At 44.7% G+C, this 27673-nt stretch overlaps 1 protein-coding gene across 1 annotated transcript; it reads left to right on the forward strand.

Moving 5' to 3' along the window:
- The first annotated feature begins 528 nt into the window (after positions 1-528).
- Positions 529-25924, forward strand: si:ch1073-184j22.1 (erythroferrone). The gene is made up of 8 exons (XM_024435023.2): positions 529-1797; positions 2083-2199; positions 4231-4345; positions 22320-22447; positions 22784-22895; positions 25107-25188; positions 25286-25361; positions 25670-25924. The coding sequence occupies exons 1-8, from the start codon at positions 1636-1638 to the stop codon at positions 25766-25768; spliced, it is 891 nt and encodes a 296-aa protein (XP_024290791.1). The 5' UTR covers positions 529-1635; the 3' UTR covers positions 25769-25924.
- Positions 25925-27673: the final 1749 nt, after the last annotated feature.

A 27673-nucleotide genomic window follows, 5' to 3' on the forward strand; every position in this document is an offset into this window, starting at 1 on the left:
GCTCTCATGCACCAACTTTCCTGACAAATGTCATCATCTTGGCAACATTGAACAAATGTTAGACCACTCCCCTCTCATATCTCTGCTGTGTGTCTCTCCCTCTTCTTCTGTCTCCCTCACTTTCCCCCTTTCTTTTGCATTGATCCTCCATATCGCCAGATGTTATAGCTTGTGTTGTCAATGGCTCGATTGGTCTGTGTAACAGTGTGTTGTCATTTATGTCAATGTGGTCTGTAAATGTTGATTTATTTTTAACTAGAGACAAATGTGTGAATAAGACCAATAAAGAGGATTCGGCTGAACTCTCTCACTTTGACAACTCCAGGTTCACCATAATAAAAATGTATTTCATTTGTCTGACTCTTAAGGATGTAATAAATTCAATTCGACGTCCTTGGGTCAGGGTCAAGGAGTGAAGCCTACCTTGTTGGCACTAGGACCCAGCAAAAAATAATGACATGTGGGAAGCCATGTAAGTCAGTGCTGGAGAACTTGCAGCAGAGAAGGGAAAATGATTCAGAGAGGGAGGGAATGAAAGAGACCACAAACAAAGAACGTAGACAGGGAAAGAACACAGGGAGGAGGGAGCGAGATAAAGAGAGACAGAATGACTCTGGGCAGACAAGAGGAACAGGGCTGCAGCTGGAAAGAATGACAGCTCAAGATCAAGAGGCTGATAGAGTGAGAGTGAAGGAGGAGCCCACTAAGGAGGGAGGGAGGAGGAGGAGTCTTCAACAAGACGAAGATAAAAAAAAATTGCTTTGGAGAGAGAAAGATCTACAAACAGAACCCGTCCAAACACAGCCATTACACTGGAGCAGCGTGTTGAGCCCAAGGAATATGGATTGAAGTCAAGACAAGTTGGAAATCTATCTGGGAACAGGACACCCTAATTAAACCGACAACCAAAGGAACAACTGCTATTGCGAAGAGAGGGAGAGAAAGACAGACAGTGAGAGAGAGCAAGAGAAGAGAGAGTACAGGGCAGTGAACGAGTAAGGGAAAAAGAGTGACTAGACAGAGGAGGGCAAAAGAAGAGAATTAATACCACCCACTGTGCCAATACCACACACAGAGTAAAATTGTTACGCACATACACACATTCAAAGACAGAAAACCTGCCTGTGCCACACACACAGTATTTATGTCTCACACATTGGCTATACCACACACACCGAATTTCTCAAACAAGTTTGCATGCAACATATGCAGTAAGTATTCGACACGCTGAAATCAAAACGTTTATATCAACAGAAACGGAGAGAAACAAAGAAGATAAAGAGGCATGGAGAGACATTAAAGCGTCATATGGGTTGGTATTACTACGCACGGAGTGACATAGACAGACAAAACGCAACATAGTGGCATCACGGGGCCTCCACAGGAGCAGGAACTCTTCGAAAACTAACCTGAGGAACTATACTGCCAACTTAACCCCCCAAAATAATTACCACAGAACTGAAGGCCGGTGATTCTTCTAAACTTTGACTACAATCCTATTACCATTAACCAGCAGCAAACCAGAGCAAGTGTATTGAGGATCTATCATCTCCGTAGTATGGGTGCCTAAGACAGGCGAGCTGAAGAGCTGTGTCCCTGGAAGGAGCACCACCAGCCCTCCAGCCCTTCCCCACCATGCTGCCCTATACGGCCCAGGGCAGGGGCACCTTGAGCAGGGTACGAGGGCTCCTGCTGCTGCCCCTCCTTATGGTGCTGCTGGTGACTTTTTGTGCTGCACAGAGCGAAAAGAGTCAGGAGAACCAGGGAGAGAATAACACTGGCAGTACGGAGAGCCCGGTACGTCTCTATTTTCACACACACCGTTAGCAATACGTCTCTCACATGTACACACATAATCGCACATTAACAGTTAAACACGTTTTTTTTTCTCTCCAAATGGCAGTATGTGTCTGACTTGATGAATGACTGTTATGATGGGTATAAGGTTGTGAGTCATATATAATTGCGGTGGTAAATATTATGATATTGCTGTTCAGTGTGAGGACCAAGTGGTTACAGTCCATAAGGTTTAAGGGGATATTTTTCAACATTCATGGTAGTAGTAACTCATTGTAATTGCAGGAGACTGTCTCCTCAGATGTGGCCATCGTCAGTCCTCGTAACTCCTGGCTCGTCTTCAGACACAACTCCAACAAAGGAGAGAACAAGAAGACCAAACCCCCAAAGAGGGCATCTAAGGTGAGTAGATATACAAATGGAAACCCACACAGTAGGCTAATACAAGCCTAGCTAACACAGGTACAAGCTAGCTAACACAGGTACATTCACATTCTGGCTTATATAAGTACTGAACATAAACAGAAACACAACATGCAAAGGTTTTACTGAGTTACAGTTCATACAAGGAAATCGGTCAATTGAAATAAATGAATTCGGCCCTAATCTATGGATTTCACATGACTGGGCAGCGGCGCAGCTATGGGTGGGCCTGGGAGGGCATAGGCCCACCCACTGGGGAGCCAGGCCCAGCCAATCAGAATGAGTTTTTCCCCACAAAATACTTTATTAAAGACAGAAAAACTCCTTAGTTTCATCAGCTGTTCGGGTGGCTGGTCTCAAACGATCCCGCAGGTGAAGAAGCCAGATGTGGAGGTCCTGGGCTGGCGAGATTACACGTGTTCTGCGGTTGTGAGGACATACTGCCAAATTCTCTAAAATGACGTTGGAGGAGGCTTATGGTAGAGAAATAAACATTAAATTCTCTGGCAACAGCTCTGGTGGACATTCCTGCAGTCAGCATGCCAATTGCACACTCCCTCAAAACTTGAAGTCTGTGGCATCGTGTTGTGTGACAAAAGTGCACATTTTAGTTATTGTCCCCAGCACAAGGTGCACCTGTGGAATGATCATGCTGTTTAATCAGCTTCTTGATATGCCACACCTGTGGATGGATTATCGTGCGAAAGAAGAAATGCTCACAAACGGGGATGTAAACGTTTTTTGTGGGTATGGAACATTTATTTTATTTCAGTTCCTGAAACATGGGTCCAACACTTTACATGTTGCGTTTATATTTTTGTTCAGTATATAAATACAGTGCCTTCAGAAAGTATTCATACCCCTTGACTTATTCAACATTTTGTTGTGTTACAGCCTGAATTCAAAATGGATAAAATCTTTTTTTCACCAATTTACACGCAATACCCCATAATGACAAAGTGAAAACATGTTTTTAGAAATGTTAACAAATCCATTAAAAATGAAACACAGAAATATAAAATGTACATAAGTATTCACACCCCTGAGTCAATACATGTTAGGATCCCCTTTGGCAGTGATTATAGCTGACAGTCTTTCTGGGTAAGTCACTAAGAGCTTTGCACCACTGGATTGTACAATATTTGCCCATTATTCTTTTTTACAATACTTCAAGCTCTGTCAAGTTGGTTGTTGATCATTGCTAGACAGCCATTTTCAGCCATAGATTTTCAAGCCGATTTAAGTCAAAACTGTAACTATGCTACTCAGGAACATTTATAGTCATCTTGGTAAGCAACTTTAGTGTATATTTGGCCTTGTGTTTTAGGTTGCTGTCCTGCTGAAAGGTGATTTTTTTTTCTCCCAGTGTCTGTTGTAAAGCAGACTGAACCAGGTTTTCCAGCAACTCCCTAGTCCTTGCTGATGACCATGCTTTAAAATATGAAGAGTTGTACTCAGTGATGTGTTGTGTTGGATTTGCCCCAAAAATAAAGCTTTGTATTCAGGACATAAAGTTAATTTCTTTGCTATATCTTCTACAGTTTTACTTTCATGCCTTATTGCAAACAAGATGCATGTTCTGGAATATTTTTATTCTGTACAGGCTTCCTTCTTTTCACTCTGTCATTTAGGTTAGTATTGTGGATTAATTACAATGTTGCTGATCCATCCTCAGTTTTCTCGTATCACCAATAAAATCTGTAGCTGCCTCCCATCGAGAATAACTGTAACCAATCAGTTTTAGATGTAGAAGCCCTTAGTTTTCTCGTATCACCAATAAAATCTGTAGCTGCCTCCCATCGAGAATAACTGTAACCAATCAGTTTTAGATGTAGAAGCCCTTAGTTTTCTCGTATCACCAATAAAATCTGTAGCTGCCTCCCATCGAGAATAACTGTAACCAATCAGTTTTAGATGTAGAAGCCCTTAGATATTCCCGTTTGTCTGAACTCTTTGAGGACTGATCATCGAGGACTGGTTTCATAATTGTTTTTTTGTCTCTGTCTGTAGCATGGTCTACCGGGCCCCCCCGGACCACCAGGCCCTCAAGGGCCACCCGGCCCCCCCGCCCCCCTGTTACCTCAGCAGGAAGAGCTGATGCAGGAGTTCCAGCTACGACTGAGAGGTACGTAAGAACAGACCAATGGCAGACTCTGAAATTAAGGGACAGACCTGGATGTCAACCAGTTATTGGTCTCCACTAGGCTACGACATAGTGTCAAGTGTATCCTAAGGTTCAAATTTTGTTCAATCATGGCCTGGGGTGGTCTAGCGGTTACAGGCCTATCGTGTCGATTCTGGCCCTTCTGGCACAAAGAACTGAAAGATTGGCTTGATATATTTACACATTTCAGTCCAGGGATATTTTACCCCCGATCTTGATAATAAATTAGCATGCCAGACACTTCGGGATAACATAAATAGGGAACAATGATAACACTAGGCCACACCAACATGAGTTTCCATTCATACAAAACGTTGGGTAAATGTCCACAGTAGGTTTGCTGTGGTAAACAATTAAATACTTTGTTTCTATTGTATGGAATGCTTGTCAAATAGATACATCGCCATTAGTCTGTTCAAAAAGGTCTCAGTTGTTCCAATTACACTACCAACCAGAGGATGAACATATCTTAAAAGACTTTGGTTGCAAGCAGGACTTTGGTCGCAAACGGTAATACCGATATAATATTTTAGGAAGAGGTAATGAGGTAACCAATAATGGTGACAGTTGAGATCAGCTGTGTGGGGGAAATTAGAGCGTATTGATGGTTTATTGAGACATCAGGTGGCAATAATCTAGAGCAATCGGTGGTTGCAATAGGCCCCATATTTGATTATATTCCAATTGGCTTCATTCTGTAGGCTACACGTTAGCCTATTAATTGTCACAAAATTGTGACAATGGTGCTAGTACGAACTCGGACACAGGCGCAGAGAAACACAGCAGGCAGATGTAAAGGGTACATCCAGAATATTTAATTAAAGTCTTCATAGCAAAACAACAAAGCAAGGGCACACGAGAACACTGAACAAAACATGAGACCTGAGCAACTGGCCCAGTCCACAGAGGAACCTAAATAGTCATCCAGCAGGTGATCCCAATAAGCCAATCAGGGTCACCTGGATACCAGATGTAACCCAAGGGTGCTCTCCAGTGGCAACCTCAGGTAGTACACTCAAGGGAGAAAACCTGACCTGTAACAGGACCCCCCTACCCTCTCAAGGAATGGCTCCTGACGTTCCACCAGGGGTAGCTGAGCGTCGACGGAAGTTCTGAATTAATCCGGGGTACAAAATGTCCCGGGCCGGAACCAAGGAACGTTCCTCAGGCTCGTAACCCTCCCAGTCCACGAGACACTGAGTCCCTCGCCGGAACTGACGACTGGAGAGGATGCATCACACCGTGTAGGCCGGCTGTCCTGCTATCATGCGAGGCGGAGGTGGAGGCCGAGTGGCCAGAACCAGAGGACTGAACACCACGGGCGGCGATGACTTTTGGACTGTTGTTGAACCCGAGCTGAGGACCTCAGGAGCACTGACCAAGCCCTCTTCCAGGTCCAGAACGAGAGGTGAGGCGTTGAGCTGACAGAACCATCACTTCAATCTCCTGATCTGGAAACAGGGGGGGGCTGGCAACCGTACAACACCTAGAATGATGACAGGCCAGAACACTGGAAAGTGTTGTGTGCATACTCCACCCAGCGAAGGTGCTGACTCCCAAGTGGCGGGGTTGGGGGACACACAGCACTGTAAGGTGGTCTCCAGATCCTAGTTCACCCGCTCAGTTTGACCATTGGACTGAGGGTGATAACCTGAGGACTGGCTGATGACCCCAGAAGAGTACAAAATTCCCTCCAAAATCTGGAGGCAAACAGGGGGCCCCGGTCGGAGACTATGTCCAGAGGAAGACTGTGAAGGCGGAAAACTAGCTGAGCAGTCTCACGGGCAGATGGGAGTTTAGTCAGCGGAATGAAATGTGCCGCCTTGGAAAAGCAGTCCACAACGACCAGAATGACCGTGTGTCCCTCTGAGGATGGAAGGCCCGTGATGAAATCCATAGAGAGATGGAACCATGGTTGAGAATATGTTGGCAGCGGATGAAGAAACCCCAGAGGCTACTGACGAGGAGTCTTGTTCCGGCGCATGTCGGACAGGCAGCCACAAAGGTCCGAGTGTCCGCCTTCACTGAGGGCCACCAAAACCTCCTTCTCAAAAACTCCAGCGTTCGCTGCCCTCCTGGATGAGAGGTGAGATGCGACCAGTGAGCCCACTGAAGAACCTTGGACCGTGCCCCAAGAGGAACAAAAAGTATGTTAGGTGGACAGCTGTCTGGAACTGCCTCCCTACCTTTTGCCTCCCTCACTACAGTCTCTATACCCCAGGACCCCCCGGCACGGGGATGAGCTACCTGGCGATGATGGGTTCAAACGGCCGATCCTCACTGGAGCTGGGGAACTGGCAAGAAAGGGCATCCGGCTTCACTTTCCTAGACCCCGGAAGGTAAGATATTGTGAATCTAAACCGAGTGAAGAAGAGAGCCCAACGAGCCTTTCAGGGGTTAAAGCATTTAGCCTCCTGGATGTAGGCCAGGTTCTTGTGGTCAGTCCAAACCGTAAAGGGATGTTCCGAGCCCTCCAACCAGTGCCACCTCTCCTCCAAAGCCAGTTTGACTGCAAGAAGCTCTCGATTGCCGACATCATAGTTACTCTCCTCTGGAGTGAGAAGCCTGGAGAAGAAGGCACAGGGATGAAGCTTTAGGTCTTTCACCGAGCGCTGAGACAGAACTGCCCCCACGCCAACGTCAGAGGCATACACCTCTATCACGAAGGGAAGAGAAGGATCCACATGAACAAGAATGGTTGCAGAAGAAAACCAACGTTTCAGGTCCTGGAACACCTTCTCTGCAGCAAGGGTCCAGCATACATGCCCAGCCGAGCCCTTGGTGAGCGTTGTCAATGGCGCTGTCACAGCACTAAAGTTTCTCACAAATGTCCGGTAGAAATGAGCAAAACCCCAAAAACGCTGAACTTGCTTGACTGGTTTGCGGCCAGTTGACCATCGCTCCTACCTTTTGGGAGTCCATCAGTATACAGCCCTGAAACATGATATACCCCAGGAAGGAGATCTGAAGAACGTGAAACTCACACTTTTCGGGCTTCACAAACAAGTGATGAGCGAGGAGTCTTTCGAGAACCTGGCGGACATGTTGGACATGTTCAACCATGGACTTGGAGAAGATGGGGACATCATCCAGGTACACAAACACAAACTGGTGAAGGATGTCGCGCAGCACATCATTTACCAGAGCCTGGAAAACGTCTGGAGCATTAGTAAGTCCAAACGTCATGACCCGGTACTCATAATGTCCATTAGGAGTGTTGTACGCTGTCTTCCACTCGTCTCCCTGTCTGATGCACACCAGCTTGTACGCATTCCGTAAATACAATTTAGAGAAAACCGTAGCTTCCTGGTGTCTCTCAAAATCTGATGACATAAGGGGAAGGGGGTAACGGTTCTTGATGGTAATGTTATTTAAATCCGGTAATCAATACAGGGATGTAATCCCACATCCTTCTTCCCAACAAAGAAAAACCCGCACCTGCAGGTGAAGTGAATAAAATCGAATAAAATCAGCCGCCAGCACCTCCTCAATATAATCGCTCGTGGCTGCAGTCTCTGGACCTGAGAGAAAATACAGCCCTTCTCTCGGAGGAGTGGTACCGGACAGGAGGTTGATGGCACAATCATAGGGTCTGTGAGGAGGTAGTTTGCTGGCCTTTTGTTTGCTGAAGACCTGCCCCAAATCCCAGTAATCCCGAGGTACGCGGGAACGGTCAGGCTTGTCATTCCCAGCCAGAGGAACAGGAGCGGAGGTCTCCAGACGAGCAGAGCTGGAAAGGTGTGGACAGAGTTGCTGGCAGGTGAACTGGCATGAAGGATTCCATCCCAGAACTCTTCCTGAAGGCCAGTCAATTGTAGGATTATGGGTGGAAAGCCATGGATGTCCAAGAACCAGGGGAAGCTCAGGAGAGTCCACCAGATGTAACTGGATAAGATCCACATGGTCATGCAGAACTCGTAGCTGAATAGGCATGGTGAGTTGCTTCACCTTCCCAGACCCTAGGGGTTGACCATCCAGCGCAGTGACTGACAATGGAGTGTCCAGCTTAGTGAGTGGCAGCCTCTGTGGGCAAGCTAATGTGCGATCCAGAAAACAGCCGGTAGCCCCACAGTCTATGAAAGCGGGAATGTCCAACCATTGTCCTACCGCAGGTTGGCCGGAAGCAAGGTGTGTACCGTATCGGCCACAGGAGACTATCTGACTCTCCAGAGCGGAAAGTCTGGTGCCTCCACAATTGCATCGGCTCCTCTGAAGGATATGAAGGAGAACCATTGCCGAATTGAGAACCCTGATGGGGTATAGGATAAGCAGGCCCAGCATATGGCAGTGGAACAAATGAAGAGTCGACTTCCTTAGTGGGGCCCGAAACACTGGAACCAACTCAGAACCCCTCCGTCCTCTCATGACGACGTTCCCGAAGCTGGTTGTCAATCCAGATGGCCAGAACGATAAGCTCCTCTAGAGTGTCAGGGTTGTCCCAGGAAGCCAGTTCGCCCTTGAGAACCTCGCTGAGTCCGTTCAGAAAGACTGAGTGAAGTGCCTCTGCATTCCAACCTCTCTCAGCTGCGAGCGTCCGAAAGTCAATGGTGTGATCAGCTATGCTCCGGCTGCCCTGCCGAAGCATAATGAGTCTGAGCAGCGTTCCAGCCACTGATGGGATGATCAAAAACCCTCATCTCCTGGGTGAAGCTTTGCCATTTGAAACAAATGTCTGATTGCTGACAATGGTGCTAGTACAAACTCAGACCCAGGTGCAGAGAAACACAGCAGACAGACATAAGGGTACATCCAGAATATTTACTTAAGGTCTTCATAGCAAAACAACAAAGCAAGGGCACACGAAAACACTGAACAAAACATGAGACCTGAGCAACTGGCCCAGTCCACAGAGGAACCTAAATAGTCATCCAGCAGGTGATCCCAATAAGCCCAATCAGGGTCACCTGGATACTAGAAGTAACCCAAGGGTGCTCTCCAGTGGGAACTTCAGGTAGTACACTCAAGGGAGAACCTGACTTGTGACAATAATGAAAGGTGTTATAACCGATAATAGGCTACTGTGTTTCCCTGGCTGAGTTGATGAGCCGATTTGGGCCATCAATTGATTGACAGATGTAGGCCTACTATAGAACGGTAAACTTTCCTCCAGTGTAAATGCTCATCCACATTTTATAGTTAAATTATACATAGTCTATCATTATAGTTATGTTCTTTGGTGTGGATTTAAAGCCTGTATTGTGTGGATTTAATATTTCATTTCATAATGCTGTCAAAATATTTATTAATTTGAGCCTATGCAAAGATGATTTTGTTGCACTGAGACACTTTTCTTTGATGTGTAAATTATCAGACTATTCGTTTTACTTCTGGAAAAGATTTAAATAAATGCAATTAACTTGTGGGCTCAGGCTGGTCATGATATCGCCCAGTACTGGGTGCAAACACATGAGGCTCTGAGACAGAGCTCGCTGCTTCGACCACTGCCTTCCGGCAGCTCACAATTTAAAAAAATGTTTTTTATACCTTTATTTAACTAGGCAAGTCAGTTAAGAACAAATTCTTATTTTCAAAGACAGCCTAGGAACAGTTCGTTAACTGCCTGTTCAGGGGCAGAACAACAGCTTTGTACCTTGTCAGCTCGGGGATTCAAACTTGCAACCTTTCAGTTACTAGTCCACAGCTCTAACCACTAGAATACCCTTGTTTGACAATAGTCTAACAAGCATTAATAATACTATGGATTCTGAAGACACATAGGCGGGTCTTTTTTAATTATTTTGCCTTCCCTAAAACATAGTCCTAGTGCTCTTCAATCCACATCACGGAAGTTCAGCTTTATCTCGTGATTTAAATTTAAAGGCAATGTTCCACTTTAGCGGAGACTGCATTCACGGTATTCACTCGATATGTTGGCTCAATCGGAAATTACCTTTACATTTCTATTACGGAATCTGTAACGCTTCAGGTTTACAGTGTCACGCCTGCCCCCGCTCCCCCTCCCTGCGCTCGAGGTTGCCAGGCTACCCGTCATCATACACACCTGTTATCATCATTACATGCAGCTGTGCTCATTGGACTCACCTGGACTACCTCTCTTTGTTGACTGCCCCTGCATATATAGTTGCTCCTATGTGATGTTCCCTGTAGTAACATTGTTTGTTGTGTCGTGTTTATGTCCAGACGCTGTCCCTGTTCCGTTGCATGTCCATCTGTATTAAATGGTTCACTCCCTGTACTTGCTATTCATCTCCTGCATTGGGCCTTACATAATGCTACTAACATTACAAGAAGCATCAGGAAGTTTTTGGTGGTTTTGTTTTGTTGGTGATGTCGGACCTGGGGGCTGGTGCCGATGGAACCGGGGGTGTCGAAGCTGGCTCGTTGGGCTGTCATGCCCTAGCCGGCCCATGAGTTTTCTTGTTTTGTTGGTGACGTCGGGCTTGGATTCTGCCGCTGATGGAATGGGGGGGCCTAAGCTGGCTCGTCTGGCTGTCGCGCCCTAGCTGGCTCGAGAGGTTTCCTTGCCTCGGTTGGCTCGGTAGGTTCCTATCCCACCTCATGCTTCAGCCGGCCCATAGGGCTTCTACGCCGCAGCGTGTCAGAGTGCTGCTAACAGCTTAGATTCATCCACTGTCTGATTGCCTCAGACTGGGCTCAAACCAGTGATCCTCTGCTTCGCAAAACTCCTGACCACCCTCCTTGACAATGTTCCAACGGGGTTGAGCAACTCAAAAGGTACCTCCTGGATGGCTCCATCAGCGACATGTCAAGCTAGCTGTCGCGTGAGCTTATGGTACATTCTTAACTCTGTTGCACAAGTTCTCGGACTCCATACTGGCATACAGCTCCACGCAATGCATTCTCTTATAGTAAAGTGTGGCTTGGAAATAAGATTACATTTCTAAAGTAGGCAAACCCTTAATCAGTATTATGATGTCATCAGTTTTACTTTGGAAGAAGTATAATGTTACATAGTTAAAATTAAGTGAAGAGCATGTTAGCATTGCTAGGTTTCTACGACGATAGTTGCTAGATAATGGCGGCATAGATATACTTTAGGCATATGGCTGATGCAGTGGAGGCTCCTCAGAGGAGGAAGGGGAGGACCAGCCTATTCAGTGAATTTTTTGGGGGGGAAACATTCAAAAATGTATCGTTTTTCGATAAAGCTCTACTAAATACAAAATATATTCACGTCACCAAATAACTGATTAAAACACACTGTTTTGCAATGAAGGTCTACAGTAGCCTCAACATCGCAGCTGAAAACTGTATGCTGAAAACATGTCATTTTTTACTAAAACACAACCAATATTCATTAAATATAAATACTGAACTTGTTTTTGCTTGGATTAGCATGGATTAGCTTTTAACAGCTAGGACCGCTATTTTATGTCCCAGAATCCTGCTTAACAGACAGGTTGAAGCCTGCTTGACAGACAGGTTGAAGCCTGCTTGACAGATTGCTAATCTGCTAGTCATCAAGCGAACGAAGTTAGTCCCATGAGTTTTCCAATGGAGCCCTCTTTATCCACAGTAATACATGTACAGTTCCAGTGCTCTAGGAGCTGTATCTTCTACGCTTTGTTTCGGGACAAACTGGATCACTCAGAGTTCCAATGTGGCAATTGTTTGCTTGCCGAGAATTATAGGCTGGAGGTGGCTTCCTTGATCACACAGGTCGCCAGCTTACGTAAGAAACTGGAGCAAATGCAGAGTGGAATGTTTACCTTTTCTACACCAGTGGCTCGGCGGCTTTCACGCTTGTTGGATACACCTCCACCTTATCGTTTGTTGTTATCATACTGGCCGGTGATGCCTGGAGTTGATTCACCAGGGGAGCCATCTCCTGCCTTTCCTCCCCCATCTGATAGCGGTGTCGATGGAGCACAACAAGAGGAACATGGCAATCAACGATGGTCGCATGTCACAAGCTGTGGAAGCCGAAGACAGCGGCCTCTCGCAAAGCAGTCTACACTCCCAACGAGAGGCCCAAAGCGGATACAAACAACAAATAGTTCCGCCGTACTGGAGCCTGATCTTCCTGCACCTGTGTCTGCGGCTCAGTGCCTATTCCTACGATTTCTAAGTCGATCTTGGTAACCTGCTATGGATCGACCGGGGCTTCTCCATCTGTCGGAAGCCTGCACCAGGCGCCAGGAGCAATGTGCTCAGGTTATCCTGCCTCTCACCTGTCCATAAAGGGTTCTCCAAATCCTGTGAAGCGTGGGAGCCGTCGGATTTTCTTGTCCTTCTCACCAGCCATGATTTTGGGCAGCTCTCGGTGCAAAAACAATGTCCTATCCAGGAGCGTGAGTAATTAACATTACTTACCAGTTCCCGAATGTACTACGTCAGGACATGGAAATTGATTCTATCGTAGTCCATGTGGGTTTTAATGACATTATGAAGTGCAGCTCTGAACAGTTGAAACTGGATTTACAAAAGCTGATTAGTGTCTCTGCTAAACACTAACAAAAGACCCATCATATCTGGCCCTGTGCCCTCTCTGAATTGTGGCATTGAACGTTTTAGCAGGATTCTTTCTCTTCACAACTGGCTACGTGATTATTGCAGCTCAATGAGTGTAACGTTTGTTGACAATTTTGATACCTTTTGGAAACAAAACATGTTTTATAAGAAAGATGGGATCCATCCAAATCATTTGTGTACCTGGATCCTTTCACAGTATTATAAGGCTACATTGAGACAATGACTTATCAATGACCCAAGCCCAGCTCAGTAAATCCCTACAATTGTGACACAGAGTTGTCATAATGCTTCAGCAAATGTACATTATACCAGGAGCCTTGGCAGACACAATGTAAGTAACCTAATTTATGTACCTCTTACTGCTCTGAATTCCTCTGCTGATCCTACAGCTATTGTATGCAGTAATCATGTGCCTATGAACCAGATTTATACTGTTAGCACTGTGGCGGTTTGCCCTAGTAGGAAGTCCACTATGTGCAACTCACCCCGCACTAACATACATAACATGAGCATATCTACTTCTACTACTTCTACGTATGTATGTTAGTGCAGGGTGAGCTGCACATAGTGGACTTCCTACTAGGGCTAACCACCACAGTGCTAACAGTATAAATCTGGTTCATAGGCACATGATTACGCACCCATTAAGAAAAGGATTGTAAAAGCTGTTAAATCCCCGTGGATTGATGAGGAATTGAAAAATTGTATGTTTGAGATGGATGAGGCAAAAGGAATGGCAAATAAGTCTGGCTGCACAACCGATTGGCAAACATATTTCAAACTGAGAAATCATGTGACTAAACTGTATAAAAAGAAGAAACTACACTATGAAACAAAGATAAATTACATAAAGAATAATAGTTAAAATTTTTGAGCACCTTAAATAAAATGTTGGGAAAAAAGGCTAACTCATCTCCATCATTCATTGAATCAGATGGCTAATTCACCGACTGATATACCAACTACTTTAGTCGTTAGCAAGATTAGCACATTTAGGCATGACATGCTTGCAACAAACACTGACACTACACATCCAAGTATTTCTGACCGAATAAAGAAAAATCATTGTTGTCTATCAACAATGACAAGCCACCGGGGTCTGACAACTTGGATGAAAAATTACTGAGGATAATAGTGGACGATATTGCCACTCCTATTTGCCACATCTTCAATTTAAGCCTACTAGAAAGTATGTGCCCCCAGGCCTGTAGGGAAACAAAAGTCATTCCTCTACCTAAGAATAGCAAAGCCCCCTTTACTGGCTCAAATAGCCGACCAATCAGCCTGTTATCAACCCTTGGTGAACTTTTGGAAAAAATAGTGTTTGCCTAGATAAAATGTTATTTTACAGAAACAAATTGCACGCTTTTAGGGAAGGACATTCAACAAGCACAGCACTTACACAAATGACTGGCTGAGAGAAATTGATGATTGTGGGGAATGTTTTGTTTGACTTTAGTGCGGCTTTTGACATGATCGATAATAGTCTATTGCTGGAAAAACTTGTGTTTATGGCTTTACACTCCCTGCTATATTGTGGATTAAGAATTACCTGTCTAACAGAACACAGAGGGTGTTCTTAAATGGAACCCTCTCCAACGTAATCTAGGTAGAATCAGGAATTCCCCAGGGCAGCGGTCTAAGCCTCTAACTTTTTTCAATCTTTACTAACGACATGTGTAGTTAGTGTGTCTATGTATATGGATGATTCAACACTGTACACGTCAGCTACTACAGCGACTGATATGACTTCTACACATAACAAAGAGTTGCAGTTAGTTCAGAGTCGGTGGAAAGGAATGAATTAGTCCTAAATATTTCTAAAACTAAAAGCATTGTATTTGGGACAAATCACTAAACCTCAACTTGTAATACATAATGGGGAAATTGAGCAAGTTGAGGTGACAAAACTGCTTGGACAAATCCTGGATTGTAAACTGTCATGGTCAAAACATTTGATGCAGTAGTAGCTAAAATGTGGAGAAGTCTGTCCATAATAAAGCGCTGTTTTGCCTTCTTAACAGGATTATCAACAAGGCAGGCCCTACAGGCGGGTCACTACTTCACAGGAGAGCCGTTTGAATGTAAACTTTTTTGAATCACAATGCATTTTTTGGTAGAAATGCCTTCTCGAACATGTGAACATTCATGTGCCTTAATAACAAACTTGTATGCCATCTGTAAATACAAATAAAATAGTTAAATCACGAGTCTAGTTGGTTTAGCCACATAAAAAGACACCAACCTTCCCACTAGCCATGGTTGGCTGAGTAATGAGTGGGCTGGACATGCCGAGAGATGAGTTTGGATTGGTCTGCCACACTTCTGTCTATTTAAGCTGGTCAGTAGGTAATTCTGTCTAACATAGCTTTTTTATGTATCATGTATTAAAACTGCTTTAGTGTTGCTCTCGACTTTCTGGAGGTTCGAGTTTTGAAATCAGTGGAATTCGAGTATGATAGCGAAGGAGATGGAGAAAACACCTATCTCCAGATTACATCTTCAAACTAAGGGCAACCATGGCATCCGACAGGAGACACGTCCATCCATGAATGATGTAAGTTAGTCTACCTAGTTACATTTTCAGATATTACGGTTTCTAATTTTAACAGAAAGAGACATTTTCTTGGCTAGCTATATCCTAATTTTAGCTAACTAACATTCAACCTGGTTGGTTAGCTACATGCAGATTCATGCAGTGTAGTAACATCATGAGTTGTGATTATGGTTCACTGTTTACCATTGCTAACGTTAGCTGGCTGGCTCGCTAGCTAACGTTACATGTATGACCTTATTATTCGTATCTCAGAGCCATTTTCTTAGCTAGCTATTGCCTAATGTTAGCTAGCTAACATCAAACCTAGTTGGTTAGCTACCTGCAGATTCATGCAGGGTAGTAATGTCATGAGTTAGGATCATGGTTCATTGTTTACCTAGCTATCTAACATTAGCTGGCTGGCTTGCTAGCTAACGTTACGTGTATGACCTTAATATTCGTATCTCAGAGCCATTTTCTTAGCTAGTTATTGCCTAATGTTAGCTAGCTAACATTGAACCTGGTTGGTCAGCTACCTGCAGATACAAGGTGGGTAGTAACTTCATGAGATGTGATTATGGCTCATTGTTTACCTAGCTAGCTACATGTCTTAACAACAGACCCCACTACGCAAGTAACAATTTGGGGTGCGTTCATAAATTCAGTCTGGCCATCTACTCCAATTTCAGAGCACTCTCGTCTGAGTGTGCCAGAGCGCAGAATAGCTGATGAATATACGAACTCTCAACACCCGTTGAATATGACTGGTGTCAGTAAACGTAGGCAAAAAGCATAATTAAATTGTTGCCAGCAGCACAGTTACAGTCACCAACGCTCTGGTTAACATGAAAACAGCCTAACCAGCTCTGCTAGGGCGATTCAAATGGTCAGAGTGGTGTGTTCTCTCATTATGTGTCTGGAAGTAGCTAGCAAGTTATCCAATGTTAGTCAGTTATCTTGGGTGCATGACTGCCGTTGTGAGGTCAGAACGTTCGTTTGGATCAACCCTACTCATCGGCCAGAGCGTCCAGTGTGAGCTCTGAACGCTCCGAGAACGACACGTTTTGAATTTCCGAATGGTCAATCTGACAGCACAGTTGCAGTCACCAACGCTCTGGAAAACATAACAGCCTAACCATCTCTGCTAGGGCGAGTAATGTTCAGTGAGCTGTTCTGTCATTTGTCTGGAAGTAGCTAGCAAGTTAGCTTGACTTCTGTTGTTAGTAGAGATCGCTCGGATCAACCCTTTAGCTCGGATCACCCAAAGAGATGGGTGGGGCTAAAGCTGAAGAGTGTGTGAACAATGCTGAATGGGTGTAGACAAAGAAGAGCTCTCCAGTAGTAGTACTAAAAGATCCAAAGGCCATTTTCTCAAAAATGAGTTTACAAGTTTATCAACTTTCAAAGCAAAATTGCTTTCCCATTGTTCCTCAACTGTAGTGTATGATATGCAATTTTGTAGCTCTGTCTCTACATTTTGTAAAATGTAAAATGTAAAATGTAAAATGTAAAATACACAATTTCAAATGTTTCTACATAAGATCGATTTGAGCCATGACTACATGGAACTCTATTCCACATCAAGTAACTGATGCAAGCAGTAAAATTAGATTCAAAAAACGAATAAAAATACACCTTATGGGACAGTGAGGACTGTGAAGCAACACAACCATGTAACAGTTTTCTTCCTGGGAAGGAGAGGAGGACCAAAATGCATACCCCCCCCCCAAAGGTGCGGACTCCCAGCCGCACACCTAAACCCATAGGGGAGGGTCTTGGTGGGCGTCTGTTCACAGTGGCGGCTCTGGCGCGGGACGTGGACCCCACTCCAACACAGTCTTAATCCACTTACTTAGCGTCCCTTGAGTGGCGACCCTCGCCGCCGACCTTGGCCTAGTAACCTTAACAAAGGGCCCCACTGGACTGAGGGGCAGCTCCGGACTGAGGGACAGCTCTGGACTGAGGTAGCTCGGGACTGAGGGGTAGCTCAAGACTGAGGGGTAGCTGAAGACTGAGGGGTAGCTCAGGACTGATAGGTAGCTCAGGACTGAGAGGTACCCCAAGACTATAAGATAGCTCAGGCAGGTTGACGGCTCTGGCAGATCCTGGCTGAATGGCGGATCCTGGCTGAATGGCGGCTCTGGCGGATCCTGGCTGAATGGCGGATCTGGCAGATCCTGGGTGAATGGCGGATCCTGGCAGACTGGCGGCTCTGGCGGATCCTGGCAGACTGGCGGATCCTGGCAGACTGATGGATCTGGCGGATTCTGGCAGACTGGCGGCTCTGGCAGATCCTGGCTGACTGGTGGCTCTGGCAGATCCTGGCTGACTGGCGGCTCTGGCAGGCTGACTGGTGGCCTGGCAGATCCTGGCTGACTGGCGGCTCTGGCAGATCCTGGCTGACTGGCGGCTCTGGCAGATCCTGGCTGACTGGCGGCTCTGGCAGATCCTGGCTGACTGGCGGCTCTGGCAGACTGGCGGCTCTGGCGGCTCCTTGCAGACTGGCGGCTCATGACAGACTGGCGGCTCTGGCGGCTCATGACAGACGGGAGACTCTGGCGGCTCATGACAGACGGGAGACTCTGGCGGCTCATGACAGACGGGAGACTCTGGCGGCTCATGACAGACGGGAGACTCTGGCGGCTCTTGACAGACGGGAGACTCTGGCGGCTCATGACAGACGGGAGACTCTGGCGGCTCATGACAGACGGGAGACTCTGGCGGCTCATGACAGACGGGCAGCTCAGGTGACGCTGGGCAGAGGAGCAGCTCAGGCGACGCTGGAGAGGAAGGCTCTGACAGCGCTGGACAGGCGAGGCGCACTGCAGGCCTGGTACGTGGTGTCGGCACTGGCGGTACTGGGCCAAGGACACACACAGGAAGCCTGGTGCGGGGAAATGCCACCGGAGGGCTGGTGCGTGAGCTCTTGAGCTCTTGAGCACTGAGCCTGCCCAACCTTACCCGGTTGAATGCTCCCGGTCGCCCTGCCAGTGCGGGGAGGTGGAATAGCCCGCACTGGGCTGTGCAAGCGAACCGGGGACACCATGCGTAAGGCTGGTGCCATGTACGCCGGCCCAGGGAGACGCACTGAGACCAGATGCGTAGAGCCGGCTTCATGACACCTGAATCGATGCCCACTCTAGCCCGGCCAATACGAGGAGCTGGTATGTACCGCACCGGGCTATGCACCCGCACTGGGGACACCGTGCTCTCCACAGCAGAACACGGTGCCTGCCCGGTCTCTCTCGCCCCCAGGTAAGCACAGGAAGTTGCCGCAGGTCTCCTACCTGGCTTCGCCGTGCCTCCCCCCAAGACATTTTTGGGGCTGACTCTCGGGCTTCTTTGCCAGCCGTCTTCCCTCGTGTCGCCGGCTCCTCTCTCCGGCTGCCTCTGCTCTCCTAGCTGCCTCCACCTGCTCCAACCCTTGCCGTCCAACACATCATCCCATGTCCATTCCTCCTTGTGCTGCTCCTGCTGCCTGTCACCACGCCGCTTGGTCCTGTTGTGGTGGGTGATTCTGTAACAGTTTTCTTCCTGGGAAGGAGAGGAGGACCAAAATGCAGCGTGGTTATTTATAAACATCTTTAATGAAAGATGAAAACGTGAACACTATACAAAATAAGAAAACGTGGAAAAACCGAAACAGTCCTAACTGGTGCAAAACACAGAGACAGGAACAATCACCCACAAGATACCTAATGAATATGGCTCCCTAAATATGGTTCCCAATCAGAGACAACGATAAACACCTGCCTCTGATTGAGAACCACTCCAGGCAACCATAGACTTACCTAGAACACTCAACTGAACACAACCCCATAGACTACAAAACCCCTAGACAAAACAAGACACATAAATCACCCATGTCACACCCTGGCCTAACCAACATAATAAAGAAAACACAGAATACTAAGGCCAGGTCGTGACAAACCATCGCTATAGACACATGCATACACACACAATAACATAAGCACTGTACACACACGTGCACATGGATTTGGTATTGGAGATATGTGGTAGTGGTGGAGTAGTGGCCTGGGAGCACAGTGTGTTGTGAATGTATTGTAATGTTTTTAAAATGTGTATAACTGCCTTAATTTTGCTGTTAATGGGGATCCAGGATAAATACAAATACAAACAGCATCATCTAGAGAAGCACCATGGTGTAGCCGGAGGACATTTTGCAACTAAGGCGTATTTTTCTCCGCTAATAGAGGAGTAACAAAGGCCTAGTTCACACATTTTTTTATAGACTAGGTTGTAGCAACATCATGATGGGTATAGGGCAAATTAAAATATTTTAACTGTGTGAATGGAATATGAATGACAGTCATCCAATATTTTTTTATAGAAATAAGGCCATGCTAATACATAAAAAGATAGTCCTCCCTAATCATAAATGGCACCATCTTCCACTGATCTGAGGACATCATAATGATGACAAGGAGGTGCCTATTAATTATTTGTCTTTTTTAGCAATGACATCTTATTTTTAAGCAACTACGAAATCATCACTAGCCGTTTAAAACTAGTGGACACCAAAGTTGGGAGTCAGTGGCCACTGAGAACGTTCATAACAATGGAGTGACTCGACCATGAAATCCATAAAAAGGTATCCATTTGATATTGAAGAAAAACCACACCCGACTCTAAAGCAGAACCCACAGTGCTAGTTGTTTGAATCAGAGATCACAATTGTTTATTTTTTGCAACAGGATTATTGAATTATGACTTATATCTTGGTTATCGAATGCAGCCAGAGCTTGAAAACTGTCATCTGATATGGGAATAAAATAGCCCTAACCCTAAGATACTACAATTGCTGAAAACAATATACGGAATACATACTCTGCGGTGCATGCAGTATATTCACACTACAAACACAGCATAACTCAGTACATGCTGCATAACAATGCACAGCCACTACATTTTATGTAATGGTTACAGTTGGTCTTTCTAAACAATGTGGGTGAATGTAGGCTATAAAATGCTTGGGAGGCTGTTTGTCTGATTGTGGGCTGGTCTGATCCCTTAATAGAGGTAATTTTCCGGAACGTGGATGTGACTTGGCTGGGCCGTAAAATTCCTCAGATTCCTCCAGACTCGCTAGTGTGTCTTTGTTACTTTGTGTGTGTGCGCTCGTGCGTGAGTACGTGTGTATGAGGTATGTGCGTATGTTTCCAGTTGGCATTTGTGTGTTTGTAATAACTGTCCGTGTGTGGAATGAGAGTTGGCAGGCTGCCATGTGAGTAGACACGGGTCTGTTTGTGCTCTCCGGGAACTGCAGGCTGTTCTCACAGCCCTCTAAAACATAAAGACTTCTATTCACACAGCCGAGCAGGGTGGCGCCGTACATACACTCTTGCAGACACGCTACAGACACTAGCACTCAAACTAAAACATACTCTTTAACACTTAAACTCACACACAAACTGCTGATATTCAAACAAATATATATTCACACCACTGGTGTACCACACACCCCACAGACCTTCTGGAGGTCGCCCCCCCCCAGGTAGCATATGAACAGGCCTTAAATATTTACAATTAGAGGAAATGTGCTTTAAAACGGCAACATTTTCTCTCAGCCTCATTGCAAAATGTGTAGAATATCAGGAAATTAGCTTTAAAAAAACAAAATCTTCTCTCAGCCTCATGGCAAAATGTATAGAATAGCAAGAGATTATGCTGAGCGATTAACCGAAATGTCAGTTATTTTTCAGTTTTTAAACAACTAATTGACAGACATTGATAGTTCAATTATTTTAATTCCATTTCATTCAGTTTTTTTCACTACAGTTTCTCTAGAGATAAACCAGATCATGCCTGAACAGTTGGGAGTTGTAGTATCTAACAGACCAATGTTCTACATAGTTTAGTGCACAACATGTGATAATTAATTACAATAGCCATAATCCATTGCGCAGCTACTTGTCCGGTCTGTTTCTTTTATGCCTGCTACGTAAGGGACAGAAGAATGCGTAATCAAGAGGGGATGCATAGAAAGCAGTTTCTTTGAGGTATCTCTACCTGAAAATACATCATCTAAGTGATTGATAGTTGGTATTGAGCAGTCATTAAAAGTATGCCTTATTTACTTTGAAGAACTACTAAAATAGTGATATTGTCTGACAGCATAGGCAACATCTCTTTAGAGATGAGATGATGACTTGGAATCAAATAATAAAGTCATCAAATAAAACAAATCTATATATATAATATATATATATATTAATCGAAAGATTAGCTATATAAAAATGTGTAGAATTGCAGAAAATGTGCTTTACAAAAGCACCATTTTCTCTCAGCCTGATGGCAAAATGTGTAGAATAGCATGAAACTGCACATTCTTCTCTTTGCCCCATAGTTTAGGCTAAAGGGGGGTGGGGCTCATGAAACTGCAGTATGCCACTGATTTGCACACATCCACACAGATCAATCTCAAATATATGTATATTAGGCATGCTCACGGCACTCTCAGATTCTTAATTCAAAAAGCAATGTAAGACAGCACCTCTCACACACCACAACTCAAACATATATTCTTTAAGAATATAAACAACACAAAAACAATTCCGTCTTTCACTTCAGAACCTTTTTGATTATTCTGACACTCACTCCCTCAATCCACATGAATCTCACTCATCTCTCCTCCTCTTGCCATTACAGAAAATTCATACAGTACCAACATAATCTAAATGTATTTTTCAAATACTTTGACAATGCATCCTTTCCTTCTTTCCTTCCTTGAAGGTGTTCACCTATCCAGTCATTGATCTGCCTTGGCTGGGTAGGTGAAAGCCATGAATAGTCTCTGTGTGCGTCTCAAATAGCACCCTATTCCCTATATAGTGCACTAATGAACTGAGGGGAATCTGTCTCTGTCTCTCTTGAAAAGAAAGAAATAGGTCAACTGATCACAGGAACTCTCTCCCTCTACCTCAGAGATGGCTGGTGGACCCTGTCTGCTCTGTGAGCGTCCTCCCCGTGTGGCCACCGCCTTCCACTGCCGCCTGCACCACCCCCTCACCGTGCCACGCCGCAGTCTGCTAGAGCTGCAGCCATTCAGCAGTGTGAGTGAATCGCTCACACACACACACACACACACTCAAACACGCATAAATATGCCAACGCAGGCACACACTCACAAGCACACATGCATATGGTTACAGACACAACTCACTGGAGCCCCAGGCCTTCAACTGTATGAGTAGACACACGCTACAATAAACTCATGCACGTGCACACACATGCACAGTAATATTACATCATCAGATATTAGAACACCTTCTATCCCTCAAAAGCATGGGAAAAAATGGCCAAATACGACCAAGGTTAAATGGTTTATAATTTAGTTAAGGCAGTATCACTTGACCATTGACCTTTGTCTCCCTGTTTCACACCTCCAGGTCTCGGACACTGAGCAGAGCCTCCAGAGGGGCCAGGGCTTCAACTCTAGCAGTGGCCGCTACACGGCTCCCGTCTCCGGGTTCTACCAACTCACCGCCAGCCTTCTCATAGGTGAGACTTCCACACCGGCCCATACCAAAGTGATAAATTATGGTGGTGAGGGGGTTTGCAGTACATTGGGGCTGAATTGATTCCCATAACACAAAAAGAGGGAGCAAGAGGAAGAGGTTCAAGAGGGAGGAGGACAAATAGATAGAAAACAGAGATATAACGAGGGGTAGAAAAGTGGTTAGACGAGGAAATTAGGAAGATAGGAGCTGGGGAGTGGCTAGGGAGTGAGAGAGGACGGAGTGAGGAGACTATCAAGGAAAGAAGAAAAACGATGGGAAACCATACAAAAGAAATCTCCACAACAGATCAAATACAAATCAACATTACAATAACTCCATAGCAATGTACAGTATATTTTTCTCTAAGTAGCTTTTCCCTCGTAACCTAGAAATATATCTGACCTTATTTTTTGCCTGCAAGAGGCCAAGTAAAGAAGTGAAGATGGCAGCAAGCAAAAAACGGTTTGAATGTTTTGGGTGTGTCATTGGCTTACACCAATCAGAAGTGGCCTAGGCACTGCCCTGGCCAATCAGTGTCAGATGTTGAGAAGATAAGGCCTGGCCAGTTCTGAGGAACAGGGGTGGGGTCTTTCTTCAGAAAGTCCACCAAAAGGGAAACCACCCCATACCACCACTGCAATGTGTATGCCTCTGTCAGTGGCCATTTTAGCATGTGCCTCTGTCAGTGGCCATTTTAGCAAATCTTGGTGAAGGGAAAAAAGAAAAAAGAAGTGGGATGCATGCCAGCAAAACTACACATAAAAACATAGCTGATATGGCAGACTTGCTTAAACAAATGTGGTTTCTAGTGACAATTGAGATGTACAAACTATCACATAATCCGTAACTTCGATGAAGACATTAATGAGCAATCGATGACGGACGTAGTTAATATAACTATTTTTTCAGCACTTTTGAAATGTACAGCGACAGAATTCAGAACATGGGCTGTTCTTACAGTGTACTCCCTGTACACGACAGAACCGTAGGATAAATAAATGGGGCATATAAACAGACAATGGAAGCTCTTACAATATTCAATGATTACATTTCTCTAAAACAGGTTATAGGCTATTTGTGCACCACCAAGTTAGAACAGTAGGCAAAATTAAGAGGTGAAAATAGAACAGAATTATTAGGGTGAGCCACATTGAATGCCGTTTGGGTCTTTGCATGTCAAAAAGAAATGCACATCATATAACACTATTTGGCGCCAAGCACCACAAGCCAAGCCCCACAACTACTATCAGTAGCACTGTCAAAGCTGTACAAAAAAAAGTAGCCAAACAAGCACACACTGGGCCACGAGCGATGTGTTTACAATACCGCGTTGGTGAAAATACACCAAATGATTAGGGTGAGGCACATGGGCTACTAACAGCTTACTACACAACATACACTAAGTATTACTTTCTTAGCTACAGTATACATTTCTCCCTTGCGTATTACATCATTTATGCAACAGCATACAATACATTTTTGGACTCAACTTGTGAAGGTGGCGCAGCGGTCCTAAGTTGGCATATTTTGTCATCAAACGTGTCATCAATGTCTGGCATTGAATAGCAGGCTAACCTAAGTGGTTTCTTTGCAACGCTTGCAATTAGCCACTGATTCCTTCCAAACGACTCATTGTTGTATTTGCGATTTCAAACTTGTTGTGTAATCTTTATGTACAATGGCCGATGAGGACCGATACGTTTTATCTATAATTTCTCTTCATATGACAAGGATTTGCCAGTCAATTGTTGACTTGACAATCATGACAGAAAACTGAGCCAATCAGACGCAACGCTCTGTATTTTCTGCTGGCTCGCCCCACCACCACAGAAAGCACTCGGCTAGGCTGAGACACTTGCATTTACCCTGACACACCTGCCTTACTCAAAAAAGCAAAAAAAGAGACCATGTGTGTATGCAACTTTATTAACTCAATTACATTTTTTTTTAACATTGTTTGCAAACTGATATGTGACACGTATTATTGCCAAAATAAGAAGCAAAACAGGCAGGCCCCACCTGCCCTGAATGATGGGTTGCCACTGTGTGTGTGTGTGTGTGTGTGTGTGTGTGTGTGTGTGTGTGTGTGTGTGTGTGTGTGTGTGTGTGTGTGTGTGTGTGTGTGTGTGTGTGTGTGTGTGTGTGTGTGTGTGTGTGTGTGTGTGTGTGTGTGTGTGTGTGTGTGTGTGTGTGTGTGTGTGTGTGTTCTCAGAGCCCAATGAGAGGTCACAAGCCAGGATGAAGGATAGTGTGAAGGCTTCCATCTGCATTGAGTCCCTATGCCAGAGCAATGTGTGAGTACTAGTACACACACACACAAACAGAGATGTATTCAATCATTGCCAGTTGTTCCTGCCTGTTTTTCCTGAGCTATGCCTCTGAATGTTCCAGGTCTCTGGATTCGGTGACAGGGGTGGGTAGTTCAGGAGTCTTCAGCATCTTACTGACAGGAACCCTTTACATACAGGTAATATACTCTCTCTCACACACACAGGGTATTATTACACGTTCACGCACACACAAACACAGTATTGAGTTAAACATGTATATGGCCACCCATTCACAACAATCTGATATCTGCACACACTCCTATCAACACTCTCATCTCCAGATAAAGACATATACTTTGACAATTATGTGCAATTACCTTGTTTGCCAGGAATGATACTGGCAGTCAGAGTGATAGATGAGCATAAACACTGCTCTTGGTGAAAGGATTGAGAGTAGAGTGCGGAGTGACTGATGGTCTTTAACCCTTTATGTTCTGGCTTGCAGGCGGGGGAGTATGTGTCCATTTTCGTCGACAACGGAACAGGCTCAGCACTCACAGTCCTCCAGGATACTTTGTTTTCCGGGATACTCCTGGGAGTGTGAACACAGTAAAACAAATGATACACACACACACCCATAGACTGAAATGAACAAACATATTAAACCACGTACAGTACCAGTCAGAACTTTGGACACACCTAATTATTCAAGGGTTTTTCCTTATTTTTTTATATTTTCTACATTGTAGAATAATAGTGAAGACATCAAAACTATGAAATAGCACGCATGGAATCATGTAGTAACCAAAAAAGTGTTAAAACAAATTTAAATGTATTTTATATTTGAGATTGTTCAAAGTAGCCACTCTTTGCCTTGATGACAGCTTTGCACACCCTTGGCATTCTCTAAACCAGCTTCATGAGGAAGTCACCAGGAATGCATTTCAATTAACAGGTGTGCCTTGTTAAAAGTTAATTTGTGGGATTTATTTCCTTCTTAATGCGTTTGAGCCAATCATTTGAGCCAATCAATCTGGATGGAAAATTACTGAGGACAATAGCAGACAATATTGCCACTCCTATTTGCCACATCTTCAATTTAAGCCTACTAAAATAGTAAAGCCCCCTTTACTGACCAATCAGCCTGTTACCAACCCTTAGTAAACTAATGGAAAAAATGGTGTTTGACCAGATACAATGCCATTTCACAGTAAACAAATTGACAATAGAATTTCAGCATGCTTATAGGGAACGACACTCAGCAAGCACAGCACTTACAAACAGGACTGATGATTGGCTGAGAGAAATTGATGATAAAATGATTGTGGGGGCTGTCCTGTTAGACATGCAGCTGCTGGAAAAACGTGTGTTATGCCTTTACACCCCCTGCTATAATGTGGATAAAGAGTTACTTGTCTAACAGAACACAGAGGGTGTCCTTTAATGGAAGCCTATCAAATATAATCCAGTCAGAATCAGGAATTCCCCAGGGTAGCTGTTTAGGCCCCTTGCTCTTTTTGATTTTTACTAACGACATGCCACTGACTTTGAGTAAAGACAGAGTGCCTATGTATGCGTATGACTCAACACTATACATGTCAGCTACTACAGCAACTGAAATGACTGCAACGCTCAACAAAGACTGCAGTTAGTTTCAGAGTGGGTGGCAAGGAATACGTTAGCCCTAAATATTTCTAAATCTAAAAGCATTGTATTTGGAACAAAACACTCACTAAACGCTAAACAACTAAATGTTGTAATCATGTGGAAATGGAGCAAGTTGAGATGACTGAACTGCTTGGAGTAACTCTAGATTTTAACTGTCATTGTTAAAACATATTGATGCAGTAGTAGCTAAGATAGGGAGCAGTCTGTCTATAATAAAGCGATGATCTGTCCTCTTAACAACACTATCAACAAGGCAGGTCTTATAGGCCCTAGTTTTGTCGCACCTTGACTGCTGTTCAGTCGTGTGGTCAGGTGCCACAAAAAGGACTTAGGAAAAATGCAATTGACTCAGAACAGGGCAGCAGGGCTGGCCCTTGGATGTACACAGATAGCTAATATTAACAATATACATGTAAATCTCTCCTGGCTGAACGTGGAGGAGAGATTGACTTCATCACTACTTTTATTTATGAGAGGTATTGACATTTTGAATGCACCGAGCTGTCTGTCTAAACTACCGGCACACAGCTCGGACACCCATGCATACCCCACAAGACATGCCACCAGAGGTTTCTTCACAATCCCCAAGTCCAGAACAGACTATGGAAGGCTCACAGTACTACATAGAACCATGACTACATGGAACTCTATTCCACATCAAGTAAATGATGCAAGCAGTAAAATTAGATTTTTAAAAAAACAGAAAAAAAAACACCTTATGGAACAGTGGGGACTGTGAAGCAACACAAGCATTGGCACACACACACACGATATACACACACATGATAACATACGCACTTTAAATACACATGGATTTCGTACTGTAGATATGTGGTAGTGG

Source organism: Oncorhynchus tshawytscha, linkage group LG10 (genome assembly GCF_018296145.1).
Source record: "Oncorhynchus tshawytscha isolate Ot180627B linkage group LG10, Otsh_v2.0, whole genome shotgun sequence".
Lineage (NCBI taxonomy): Eukaryota > Metazoa > Chordata > Actinopteri > Salmoniformes > Salmonidae > Oncorhynchus > Oncorhynchus tshawytscha.